Raw genomic sequence first — 14,278 nt, forward strand, 5'->3', positions numbered from 1 at the left:
AGGGTTCAGGAAGGCGAGTTATGAATAGGACACAGACGAGCCAATCAGAGCGCTCGGACACAAACTGCAATGAGAATAGGAGAGGGACAGAATCCCAATTAGTCTCAGATCACCACAGCTCATCAGCATCTGTACCAAACAAGTGACTATCTATATCTAAATATATATCTATATCTATATATCTATATTCAGAATTTCAGATCTCAGAATTATTTTAGCATAATTTTGATTAATATTTTTAAAATGACTACATAGTTTTTGTTAAGCTTTAGTCTATTTTGAGTTTTTTTATTATAATAATTTTTTCAGTTATTGATTTATTTCAATTCATGAAGATGTTTTGGTTGTAGTAACGTCTGACTATTATCAAAGCTGGACTAGTAATTTATTCCAAAGTAATTAAATAAGAGGAAACGGGATGTTGCACAGACAACTTAAATCAGCACAGGCTTTCATCATCTCATCAAGGAGATCACGATACTGCATTAGCCGACTGTGAAGACAGATCTGGAATCTCGCACACATACACAAGAACAATCCGTCTGTATCCAATCAAGAAACTCCTGTTCTTATTTTAATGAAGTCAGTAAATTCAACGGTGTCTGGGAGCTCAAGAGATAAAAGAGAACAACACCCTCACCAAAATATCCATTTAAACAAACATACAATATCGTTCATACATCATAATGAATAGAGCTTGAGACTTTCATTTGAATTTATTGCAGGACTTAAAGGATTAGTTCACCTCAAAATGAAAATTTCCTGATAATTTACTCACCCCAATGCCATCCAAGATGTCCATGTCTTTCTTTCTTCAGTGGAAAAGAAAGTAAGTTTTTTGAGGAAAATTTCAGGATTTTTCTCCACACAATGGACTTCAATGGCAACCAGAATGTTGTAGTTCAAATCAATGGCGTTTCAAAGGGCTCTGAAGTGCTTCAAAGGGCTCTGCATGATCCCAGCTGAGGAATATGGTCTTATCTAGCGAAACGATCGGTCATTTTCTAAAAAAAATTACAATTTACATACCACAATTGTTCGTCTTGTGCTGGTCTGCGACGCGCCATGCATTGCGTCATCACGTTGGAAAGGTCACAGGTCACGTCATCTTTCCAAGTTATTTGTCTGTGTACTCCGGTTCAAAAAGGTAGGGAAGGGCGAAAAATCTCATTTTCTCTTCCAACTTCAAAATTGTCCGACATCTTTGTTTTAATTTATTATTATTATTTTCTTCTTTTTTTTTTGTGACCTTTCCAACGTGATGCAATGATATGAGGTGCGTCACAGACCAATTTTAACAACAATTGTGGTTAAAAAGTATATAAATTAAATTTTTTTTTTAAGAAAATTACCGATCGTATCGCTAGATAAGACCATATTCCTCAGCTGGGATCGTGCAGAGCCCTTTGAAGCACTTCAGAGCCCTTTGAAACGGCATTGATTTGAACTTCAACATTCTGGTTGCCATTGAAGTCCATTGTGTGGAGAAAAATCCTGAAATGTTTTCCTCAAAAAAATTATTTTCCACTGAAGAAAGATCTTGGATGGCATTGGGGTGAGTAAATTATCAGGAAATTTTCCTTTTGAGGTGAACTAATCCTTTAAGAGTGTTAAAGGGGCAGTGAACACGCCCCTACCCAAAAGGATCACACCCCTATCTTGATAGCTCCGCCCCCATATTTATGAACACGCTATGCAACACAGGAACCTCCCCCCCCTTCTGAGTGGACACGCCCCCTTACTGCTGATTGGCTACAAGTGTGTTTTGGTGCTCGGTCAGATTCACTTCCAACAGCGTTTCAAGCTGTTCAAAGTGCACAAGCTCAGAGACACAGTGTGTAGTGATAATATGCAGCTTTTGTGATTTTTCAACTTTTTGGGGGATGAATTTGTTCCTGGATTTGCATAAAAATGCAGACGTGAATATTCAATAGTAGAGTCAAGCTATGGGCTCTTTATTAAAGTGACTGAATATTAAAGGGATGGTTCACCCAAAAATGGAAATTCTGTCATAATTTACTCACCCTCAAGTTGTTCCAAACCTGTATGAATTTCTTTGTTCTGCTGAACACAATTTAAGATATTTTGAAGGATGTTTGTAACCAAATAGTTGATGAACCCCACTGACTTTTTTTTTCATACTATGGAAGTCAATGTGACCCACAACTGTTGTGTGGTTACAAACATCCTTCAAAATATCTTCTTTTGTGTTTAGCAGAACAAAGAAATTCATACAGGTTTGGAACAACTTGAGGGTGAGTAAATTATGACAGAATTTCCATTTTTGGGTGAACCATCTCTTTAACAATGCATTTGCAATGATTTTGCAGGTTGTGTAAAATTAAGTTTTGTAAATAGAATTTTTTCTGGTCATTAAGTTGTTACATGACTGTGTCATTAGACGTACGAGTATGAGAGTGTAAAGACATATTTCAATAGCATCTCTAATTTAAATTTTGTATTAGAGCATTAGAGTCGTTTAATTTAGGAGTCATCAATGTTTTAACTAGATAAATCTATTTGGCTACAATGACTGTTTGAAATGTTGAATTGATGGTTTGTCTAAATATACAGTATGTATGTGTGTCTATATATTTATTAGGGCTGTGAAGCGATTAATCGCAATTAATCACATTCAAAATAAAAGTTTGTGTTTACATAATATATGTGCGAGTACCGTGTATAATTATTTTGTATATATAAATACACACACATGCATGTATATATTTAAGAAATAGCTGTATGTATATACTGTATATATTTATATATAATTTATATTATATATAAATAACAAATTTGTCTTATTTATATACATGCATGTGTGTGTATTTATATATATATTAAATAATTATACACAGTACTCGCACATATATTATGTAAACAAACTTTTTTTTGATGCGAATAATCGGGATTAATCGTTTCAAAGCCCTATATCAGGGGTCGGCAAGTAACTTTGGCTGCGGGCCAATATTTTTTTTAGCCAGTAGATGGCGGGCCAGCTACACGGAGTAGGCCTATGGATACAAATTAAATACTCTTATATAGGCCTATAATTGTGGAATATGATGTGTCCGTCACCGTCCCTGGATCATTCATTCAATCTTTTTTTTTTTCAAATTAAAACCAAAAATAAAAAGATGAAAAATGACTTGTTTTTCCATTATTTATTTCCTGAACTGAAATGAAAAAAACGAATAAGGACGGGTTTTCTGATTTTCTGGTTGTGCTCAGATAAAATAGAAAAAATGAATTACTGGATTAGACAAATTTTAATTTTGATTTTTAATTTTTTATTTAACACCTTATGCATATATCAAGGAAATCATTTTAAACAGATCAAGTACTATTGTGGTAACAGATTACAGCCATTTTAATAAAAGTGTGAATAGCAATCGTTCCTCATTCCGTACAGTCCGACTTTTGAACTTTATTCCTTTAATTTTTTTATTATTATTTATTCGGGGACACACACATACACACACCTAAGGAGGTCTGCGCGGGACTGTTTTTTTTCAGTCCCGCTCCCACAAGGTTCTATTCAGCAACCGCTTAAAATACTCTGTGTTCACCCCGCTTTATTTCCCGACCTGACGGGTCCACAAAATTTAGATCTCGTTTCCATAATCTCACATTCAAATGTCTCTAACGGAAAGAAGGAGATTAAGTAGCCTATAATAATTATAAATGCTATACAAAAATTGTGTTCTTGTCAATATAAATATTAGGCTATTTTAACATTGTACTGTCAGCAGAGAAAAAAAAATGCCACAGAAAAAAAGAAAAGAAATATAAATAACATAAATTAAATAGGACAAAGCCTATCACTCAAATTTCTAAGCAACATAAACGAAAATCATATTGCCCTACTGACGAAATGAAGTAGGCTATTTTCTGCCGAACTATTTCAAACATCCTTGCAAAAAAAGAATGTTGTTGACTGACAATGGTTTCAATACCAAACAGCTCCTCAGAGATAGGTGTACAGGCGGTCAGAATTAAGTGCGGATACGCTGTCAAAAGATGTCGGGAGTGGGCTATTGTCAGTCAGACCGCCCGCTCCGTCCAAAGTACACCAGAGTTCTGACCGCTACCGTCTTTTGACGCGCGAATGGACACAAAGTGGTCAAGCGTATAACTAGACGCGGAAGGCGCGAATTTGACGCGCTATTCGCGTCCGGTGTGAACGCACAGTTATACTTTAAAATGTAATCCCGCGCCGCATGATTCCCTATGGGTGTTTCACACAGTATGCGGCGGTCGGTTCGACTACGGCTTTTCTCAAGTAGTGGAAGAGTTTTGTGCAGCATTTAGGACTACCAAAATAATCCGGCGGGCCAGAAAATATTGCTGGCGGGCCAGTTTTGGCCCGCGGGCCGCCAGTTGCCGTTCCCTGCCCTATATATATATATATATATATATATATAGTCAACGTTACTGTACTTAACTATGTTGTCTAACCATATGTAGGAAACCGAAGTCCAGTTTTTTCTCCACTCTCTCAAGTTCCTGCAAGAAATTTTTTCCCTTCTCTTTACTTCTGTACAGATAAAGCGTTGTCGGGATGATTCAGGTTCGCGTGGCTACGTGGAAGCGATAGAAATTCTGTATTATAAATGTTAAGGCCAGACAAGTAGTTTGTTGAGGGTTGGTTTGTAGGGAAGGACTACACGCCTGCGCACATATATTCAAACGCACATACCTATAGACTAAACACGTAATATGCATGTGCACGCCATCAGCGTTCTCACGGGTTCGCGTTTTTGAAGTGTGCACAGAAAGAACTTAAGAGTTTTCTGTTAAAACGGTGTCGTGTTAGCGGCCCCTAAGTTAATAACTAATGATCGTTGCGACGGAAGTGAATCAATCAAATCTTTAGCTGGACAATAACTTTATTCTAGAGCTGGTGTAAAGCCAAAACAATCTCTGTTACTTTAATTTCCTATTATCAATGTAAAGCCACTTTGGAACAATCTACATTGTTAAAAGCGCTATATAAATGAAGATGACTTGACTTTTTGTAAACGCTAAACTGCACACCACTGAAGCTCACCTGGGGTCACACATGAAGTCCGAACTCTCTCCATCCGCTCGCCACACCAGCCACTCTCTGAAGGACGGGTGGCAGAACATCCGAGTCTTATCCCTGCGTTTGATGAGGAAACACGAGAGAGTCTCCATCCTCTGCTGGAAGTCGTCCCACAGCAGCTCTCCTCGCTCGCTGCCCGCGTTCAGTGCCTGAAACAGCTGATCGTCCGTCATGGGGTGAAGAGACGCCAGCGCCACGTTGAGGACCGGCACAGCCCGCTCGAACGCAGAGTTAGACATGAACTTCATGTTGCACTGCAGAAGGTAGAGCTCCGACAGAGAGACGGGAACCACCTTGTAACTCGCGCTCTTGATGACCAGATGACCCTTCTCGAAGAGGTCAAGGGTCAGTTTGAGGTACAGGTACGACCCCTGGCTGCGGGAGGTCAGGTGGGAGCTGACTTTGCCCACGATGACGGGGTCGGCTTTGCCGTTGAGGGAGATGTTGTTGAGTATGTTCTGGCTGCCGTTGATGCGGTACTGTATGTAGGCGTTCAGGTCCGTCACGATCTCCTTGTTGTCCGAGAATTCGTCCAGGCTGATCTTGGAGAAGGGAAGAAGACTGGTGATCTCCTGTAAAGACAGGATGGGAATGTCATGACGTGTCTCACAGTGGAGAAATACATCCAGAATGTTTCCCATAAACCTTAGGGTGTATTCACACCTGTCCAGATGAACCCAGCTTAAAGCTGTCTCGGTCCGGTTCCAAACGAATTTTGGTACGGTTTGCATTTCGGTCCAATGAATGGATGACCTTAGCACACATGTGGTTTTGTTTACAAATTTTGGTTCACTTGTAAAAAGGGCAGTGTGAAAGCGAACCACACCAAACAAAAAAAATCAACATTGTATTTGGTCCGGACCAAAGCAAGTGAACTAGCGGACTTCCCTGGTGTGAATACACCCTTATTTAGACAGGACTCGTTTTCCCAGAGGCGGTCAATTTATGTTTTGGATTGTTCTCAATCCAATCAGATTTTTTGACATATACAGTATGAATTCAGTTTAGTTTAGTTTTTTTTTCTTCCATAAAAGCTAATGGAAAAAATCTTAATATTATAATTAGTCATAAAGAATAGCTTGAGTTTAGTTCATTTTTTATACTATTTTATATTTTGCAAAACACAAATTCTCATTAAAAAAGTATTTTTCTAACATAAAAAAAAAAAAATGTTTCCAATGAAAATCCTTCACACAAACATAAAACAGTTTTTTAAAAATAAACAATGAATCATACGGGAGAAATATTTATTTAAATGTTAATTAAAAACTTTTTTTTACATGGTGAGAAAAAAGACTTAACATAAAAAAAAAAAAAATCTTTTATAAAAAATGTATATGGTTAAATATTTGTTTTAATTTGCAGAGTTTTTAGACCTTGAACTAATGCTTATGGTCAGGAAAAAAAAGATAAACAAAATAAACAAATAACTGTAAAAATCTCTGAAGTGGTGTACCAGATGAAGGAATTTGACAATATCAAATAATAAAAAAAAAAAGTAATTAAGTTTGTTTCATTATTTAATAAACTGTTATTTTATAAAATAATGACTTTTATCAAATAAAACATGTACGTTCATGATGTTTCTCATGAAAAGTCAAAGGACAGGTTTGCCATCATATTTTGATGAAGACTCTTTTACAGATAACACATTAAAGGGATAGTTCACTTTGAAATTAAATTTTGGTATGTTTTAGCTTACCTCAAGGGCATCCAAGATGTAGGTGTCTTTTTTTCCGCAGTAGTTTCAATTTTGATATTTTTAGGTCAAACCGTTCTTGTCTGTCAGTCATATAATGCAGGTCTATGGTCACTGTCTCAAAGTGCATGCACAGAGTCCAAATTAAAACAATTCCCCGTCGTCCAAATTAAACAATTCCCCATCGTAAGCACACATTGATGGCCTAAGACACGAAACGAGCGGTTTGTGTGAGAAAACGAACAGTATTTATATCGTTTTTACCTTTTGAACACAGCCATGTCCAAGTGATCTGAGGGCGCGGGCGGGTATAGATATATACACTAGATGTCGCATTGGCTACGGTTTCGCATCGACCTGCATTATATGACTGACAGACAAGAACGGTTTGACCTAAAAATATCAAAATTGAAACTACTGCGGAAAAAAAGACACCTACATCTTGGATGCCCTTGAGGTAAGCTAAAACATACCAAAATTTAATTTCAAAGTGAACTATCCCTTTAATATGTTTGATAGAATGACAGGAAGTCATGTGACCAGAGAACACCAGAACCTACAGTCTTCATAGACACTTTGATAGACACTGAAACATGGTTTTCACACACAACACGCACGTCAATAGGGCCAATAATGCAGCAATTAAACAGTACCGCAGTGGAGAGAGAAAAACAGAATGAATTTTACATCACACACAAGTCTCATCCAGCCACCACACAACACACTCCCCGTGAGACGTGTCCTGCTACCTGGAGAAACTGCTGGATGAGAGGCTTCAAAGACTGCGGAGATGCATTAACCTGTCATCATCACACACAACTCAACAGATGACATCACACTACAAACCTGACAAAATCCATGATTATTAGTTCAAATGATCAAGGCATGTTTTTTCACACTGTTCTTTCCTCAAGAAAGAATCATATTTAATAATTTACATGCATCTTTCAAACAACACCAAAGAACTTTTCCTCTTCGGTCCCCCTACAGGTTGGAAGCGGAATTGTCCATTACCACTGTTGTAAATCATTTAGCCTTACGTCGCACGCACGCTCGCTGTTTATCCAGCGCCGGCTTTGGAATGAACGATGTCCACAGACAAGGTAGATTATGATGCATGATTTTATGAAAGTATGATGTATTGCGACATCAGAAATGAAGAAAAACAAAATAATGACTATTGTAACGCTTGCCGTAAAGCAAGTCAAATTTGTAGTTTCTTATGTCTCATTCGAACTACAGAAACGCGACCCGGTTTGGCAAACTTGCATAGTGTGGTTATAGCAGATAAAGGGCCGCAAAGCGACTGCAGAAGTGCCTTTCACCCTGTTACGACTTGATGAACCACTGATATGATTTTGGAGACATTATTTTAAGGTAAAAAAAGTTATTTAGTGTTGCTTTAAAATAAAGCAATGTTTACTTACATATATTTTCATAAATTTTAACCCTGTAAAGATTTGATACACAAATCTCTAAGGCTTCTAAATGATCGACATGACCAAAACTTTACTAAAAACCAGCCATCAATCGACTAATAAAAAAATCAACCAATTAATCACACATTTTCTGTAATAAATCGCAATTAATCGCACCTAACATTACATTTTTTAATATATTTTATATTGTAATAATTTCACATTTAATCTCCAAATAAATGCATCTTTTTATGAATGAAGGTCATTATCACTGATACCAAAACTGCTACTGATGTCTCTATGAAATAGATGTTTTGCTCAATTTTAACCAATAATTATATCCATTTAACATTACAGTATAAATGAAAGCTTTCAATTTTAACATTTATTAGACTTTAAAAATATAAAACTTTTAATTTAAGTGATGTTAAAGCAATCTTCACATAAACCCCTTATAATAAATGTCACATTTAGCTGTGGCTTTTACTATATCAGGGTTCAACACTAGTTTTTTTTTCTCCTGGCCCAGTCAGACCAGATCAGATTTGTACTTGCCCTGCCAAAAGGCACAAAATTGAGATTTTTCAGACTATTATTGCATTTGTCAGGCTTTACAGGGTTAATTAATCAAAATGTGGACACTTTCATGAACATTTTCTGAGTGATGATGCAAATGAATCATATAACTGATTCAGTGATACGCACAGTTTGAACTGATTCACTGAAATGAATCAAACATTGCAACTCTAACACTGTTTTTGCTATTAATCAGTGTTTGGGGTCACACAGACCCCAATGGATTTTTCCTTCATTTTTTAAAAGTGTTAACTTCATCTCAGGGGCATGAAACTCTGGAACTTTTCCTAAATAATCTATCTAAACATGCACAAAAAACTGGGCTTGATTTGGTTGTTCTAAAGGTGTGTAAATTTTTTTTTACCTTTTAAGGTGTTTGGGGTCAAAATGACCCCACATTGAAAATGAATGGGAAAATGAAAAAAATGACTTTTTTTTATTTTATTTGTCAAAAAAATAAAAGTAAATCCATTATAAATCTGAAAATTTCTACATAGAAACCAAGGTCTGGTCCTAGAGCATAAATAAAAAGTAGAGCGAACTTTCTATCTCATACACACACACACACACACACACACACACACAAACACATAAACAAACACACAAATGTTATGTGTTTGCAACAGAGAGCATTTTTACAGAAATTGGCAAATAAAATAAACAAAACTGGCATAAATCTAAAAGAAATTACATTTAAATCAAGGTCTGGTCCTAGAGCATAAACCCAAAGTGGAACGAACTTTCTATCTCATACACACACACACACACACAAACACACACAAACACACACAAACACACACATGTATGTCACTGCAACAGAGAGTATTTTTATAGAAATTGGCAAATAAAATAAACAAAACTGGCATAAATCTAAAAAAATTTACATTTAAATCAAGGTCTGGTCCTAGAGCATAAACCCAAAGTGGAACGAACTTTCTATCTCATACACACACACACACAAACACACACAAACACACACAAACACACACATGTATGTCACTGCAACAGAGAGTATTTTTTTAGAAATTGGCAAATAAAATAAACAAAACTGGCATAAATGTAAAAAGAAATTACATTTAAATCAAGGTCTGGTCCTAGAGCATAAACCCAAAGTGGAACGAACTTTCTATCTCATACACACACACACACACAAACACACACAAACACACACATGTCACATATGCAACATGGAACAAGCTTGTTTTCAACTAACCTTTAGATGGCAGTGTTCTATCCCTAACACATAGAGCAATGTCCAGAAACTATTTATATTTAATTATGATCATCATTTAAGTGATTTTTTCTTTTAAAAATCATTTTTCATGAGCCAATTTATGGCCTAGTTATGTATTTGTGCAGTAAATAGGTAAAAAACTTCAACATTTCCACAAAAACACAGCATAAATGGATAGTTTAGAAGTAAATAAAAAAAAAGATATATAGTTTTCCATATAAAAAATTATATTTCCTTATGCAATTGCTCTTTAAAGGTTTGGGGTCAAAATGACCCCAAACACCTTACATTTACATTTACATTTAGTCATTTAGCAGACGCCTTTCTCCAAAGCGACTTACAGATTAGGACAAAATTCAGCGAGTCATCATAAAGAGGCAAAAGCAACAACAACGCAAGAAGTGCTCAAAAAGTGTTGTCCTTTTTTAACAGTGATTAAGGGTTAAGTATAAACGATAGATTCTATTACAACCTATTATTACTACAAAGTTGTGTGTCTTTGCTGAAAAAAATTATTTCTTTAAAAAACATATATATATATTTATATATTACTGACCCCAAACTTTTGAATGATATTATATGTAGGTAAATATTTGCTTAAGTCTGTATTGTTCTATTGGTGCATATAAATAAAAAACGTATTACATATGAACTACCTTGTGTTCATTTAGTGAAAAACGGTGTTGAAAACATGCCTTTATTATCTGGGGCCGGCTTCACAAAGATAGACTTTGACTATGGCTTGGATATAGTAGATAGTCAGACTTCAGATAGACATCTAAATCAGACCGTTGCACAAAGCACTTAAGTAGGACTACACTGCAATGCATTCTGGGTAAAATAAGACACCTTTCAAAACAAAAAACATGGCGGATCGAGTAAGTGCATTCAGCCGCTCAGTGCAGTTTACCCCAGCGGAAGATATGTGTTTGTTGGAGGAGTATAACAGTTACAAGGACATTTTACTTGGGAAATTTAGTGGAGAATGTAGTAACAAGAAGAAATGTTTAAATTATGAGCCATTTTCCCTTTTCTTTTGGCTGTTTGTAATGTAACTGATTGTTACTGCTGGTTGCCAAGGTAACATAGAGTCTTAGACCTAAGTTAACCTAAGGTGCCTAATGTTTTTGGTCTAAATTAAGTCTTTATTTTTGTGAAACAGTCTAACTTGCATTAGAGTCTAGTCTATGAGCAAATTTTAGACTTTTCTAACACTATAGACCGGTCTAAAATAGCTTTGTGAAACCGGCCCCTGATCTGGTTTTAGTGTATTTTACTGCTTACATTAAACATTTTGTATCTACTAGGCTAAAGTGACAGTAAATAAATAAAAAAATCTCCCTTTTAAACCATTTCAGAGAAAATACATAAATATCAAGATGCATAACAAATAGTCAAAAGGCTGAAAAATATCGGTCAGTCGTAGACTGGCTCTCCTCACTTATAGTGACAGCTAGACGGAGAACGCATTAGGAGGCTTTCATAAGTACAAAAACACACATTTGTGCTCGTGCTCTCGCTCACACAACTCCAATCTGCCGTCTGACACGTATCAAACAGTGGATGATTCTGCTCTGCTAGTCGAGCACTACATTTTTCAAGCTGTCAAAACGCCGCCAACACGAACACTCTCTCGCTCGCTTTCCGTTCGGCCTCCTACTGTCTGCATTACTGTCTAGCTGTCACACGGTCTCATTTAGAGGGTCAGTGTTCCTCGTTAGAGCTAGCCCAAAGTGACAAGACGAGGTGGAGAAAATATGAAACGCTGAACATAAGACCAAACCTGATCTGAGCACATTAGAAGAATATGGGTGAGTCTGACAAAAACACTTCTCACCACCAAATCAAAGGACAAAATAAGAAGAAGACTATCGAGTGTAACAGAGGCTGTTCCCCTTTTTCAGCGGTGCTGGTTTCGGAAGTATTTATTCCATTAATTTCTCCCATAGGGATTTAAATTTAAATTACGTTTTTTTACATTTTCAGACTTATTTTCTTGTTCCTTGTGAAAAAAATAAAAAAAATAATCAATTGGCAAAAGGGCATTTATGTTTAAAGCTCCAATAGACAGGAATAATTTCCCTGCAGACATCAGATCCATTACATCATTTCGGTTGTTTAAACAATCTTTATCATCTTATTTTAAGGTGGACTGCACATGTTATCATTGAAAGTGTCACTGTTGTTGTCGTTATGTTTACTGTTGTTTATGTTTATATTTATTTATATTTGTGATCTGATCAGTATTTATTTTATGTATATATTATTGTTTATTCTGATATCTTGGTGGTGTAATTAATTTGTTTATTTTTTATTGTTTGTGTTTTGTTGTTTGCTTGTTTGTTGATGTACTGTTAATTGTAATTTTGTTATGTTATTATTTTTATGTTGTAATTGTGTTACATTGTACGTAAGGACCCCCTCGAAAACGAGATGATACACCTCAAGGGGTTAATCCTTCTAATAATAATAATACATTTTATTTATGATGCACTTTACATTTCAACGAAATCTCAAAGTGCTAGTTGCCAATTCAGAATAATAACAAATTCTAAAATAAGTCTCTGTTAAAGCGTTACAAAATATCCATATTTAAAACTTTATAAACTATAATCACTGGCTTCCGGTAACGGACGAATGCGCATGTATTTCAGGCGGAAGAGTGACCTCTGACCCGACGCATGACGTATGATTACTTTTATGATGGATGGATTTGCTGTTTTGGGCTTCAAAATCTCATGTACCATTCACTCCCATTATAAAGTTTGGAAGAGCCAGGATATTATTTAAAGGGATATTTCACCGCTGGAAAGATGAATGTGTATTTAAATTGGGTCATTTATGTAGTAGAAATGTGAAATTATGTGAAGTTGGAGCCTTCTAGACTGAGAAAAGCCAGAAAATGTATTTTTGGCTCATGTGGATGAAAGACAACAACTCCCAGAATGCACTTGCTTCGCTGCTCTACGAGGACACTCCCAAGCCACGCCTCCCGGTTACAGAGGGCAGTATCGGGAGAAATGATACAGCTAGGCTACTAGTCGACTCGAAACTGAAAAGACGGCGTTTTATGGTGAGATCCCCCTATGGGCGGGTTGAACACATGCGGGACGAGCTCCTCCTACTGGCTGGAGTCTCTCGCCTCTGGACAAAAGAGCCTCTGATGACGATAAATGATGATTTTTGAGTCATCAGAGATTTTTTTCCAGACACACAACACAGAAATCTCTGGTCTCAGGGGGACATGAGGGAGGGAAGCACGGTTATACGAAAATACTACCGGGTTTCTACTGATACAAAGCTTAATGCTAATAGGTGAAGTATCCCTTTAATATACCTCAGATTGTGTTTGGCTGAAAGATGAAAGTCATATACACCTAGGATGGCTTCAGGGTGAGTAAATTATGGGATAATTTTCATTTTTGGGTGAACTAACCCTTTAATGAAGGAAAGAACTATAATCCTATGAAGCATTGTGCACAGCATAATCGAGGTAAAAATTATGTATTTTGATAGCGTAGAGCAGGGGTGGGCAAACTACGGCCCGCGGGCCACATACAATCCGGCCTCTATCCAATGCCAGAGGAGAACTGGCCCCCGACTGAGCCTGGGTTCTCCCAAGGTTTTTTTTTCTCCATTAAGGCACCTGATGGAGTTTTAGGACACCATTAGGTCACTTGATGGAGTTTTTCGGTTCCTTGCCACTGTTGCCTTTGGCTTGCTCAGTTGGGGATATTTTGGGGATATTTAATTTAATTTGATCAATCAATAAATTCCTCTTGAAACAAACTTTGTTGTATTATTTTAATTTAATACTGTGAAGCTGCTTTGATGCAATCTGTATTGTGAAAAGCGCTATACAAATAAACTTGACTTGACTTGACTTGACATACGGCCCGGCCGTTAGGCTGTTTAATCCGGCCCGTCGAGTATTTAAAAAATTGTCTTAAGATCGCATTAATTTTGCCTTTTTCTTGCAATACTTTGCGTTATCTATATATATATTGCGTTGCATATATTTGACAATCGGAATATCAGATATTTCATGCCATAGCTAACAAATGTAAAAAAGGAAAAATAACATAAAAGCAGATCATCATTCATTCAGCGCTGTTGTGGCTGCGGTGTGTGTCACGTAACAAGCAATGACGCATCACCATGGAAACCAAACAGACAGCGACTTAAGCGCATAGACTTGTTGCACGTTAATGTTTTTTCCTTTTTTGGAAACTCACAGAGAAAAAAAAATGTTTGGTAACCGCTTG

The 14,278-nt window shown here is 36.5% G+C and overlaps 1 protein-coding gene across 1 annotated transcript in view; it reads right to left on the reverse strand.

Annotated features, from left to right (window-relative positions):
* The window catches only part of tanc1b (tetratricopeptide repeat, ankyrin repeat and coiled-coil containing 1b), a 196,495-nt gene that overhangs the window by 34,304 nt on the left and 147,913 nt on the right, over positions 1-14,278 (reverse strand). Inside the window, exon 13 of the mRNA XM_082174598.1 lies at positions 5,051-5,658. Within this exon, the coding sequence (XP_082030724.1) occupies positions 5,051-5,658 (608 nt within the window). The remainder of the gene's footprint in view (positions 1-5,050; positions 5,659-14,278) is intronic.

This window comes from Leuciscus leuciscus (genome assembly GCF_965113295.1).
Source record: "Leuciscus leuciscus genome assembly, chromosome: 7".
In the NCBI taxonomy this organism is placed as follows: Eukaryota; Metazoa; Chordata; class Actinopteri; order Cypriniformes; family Leuciscidae; genus Leuciscus; species Leuciscus leuciscus.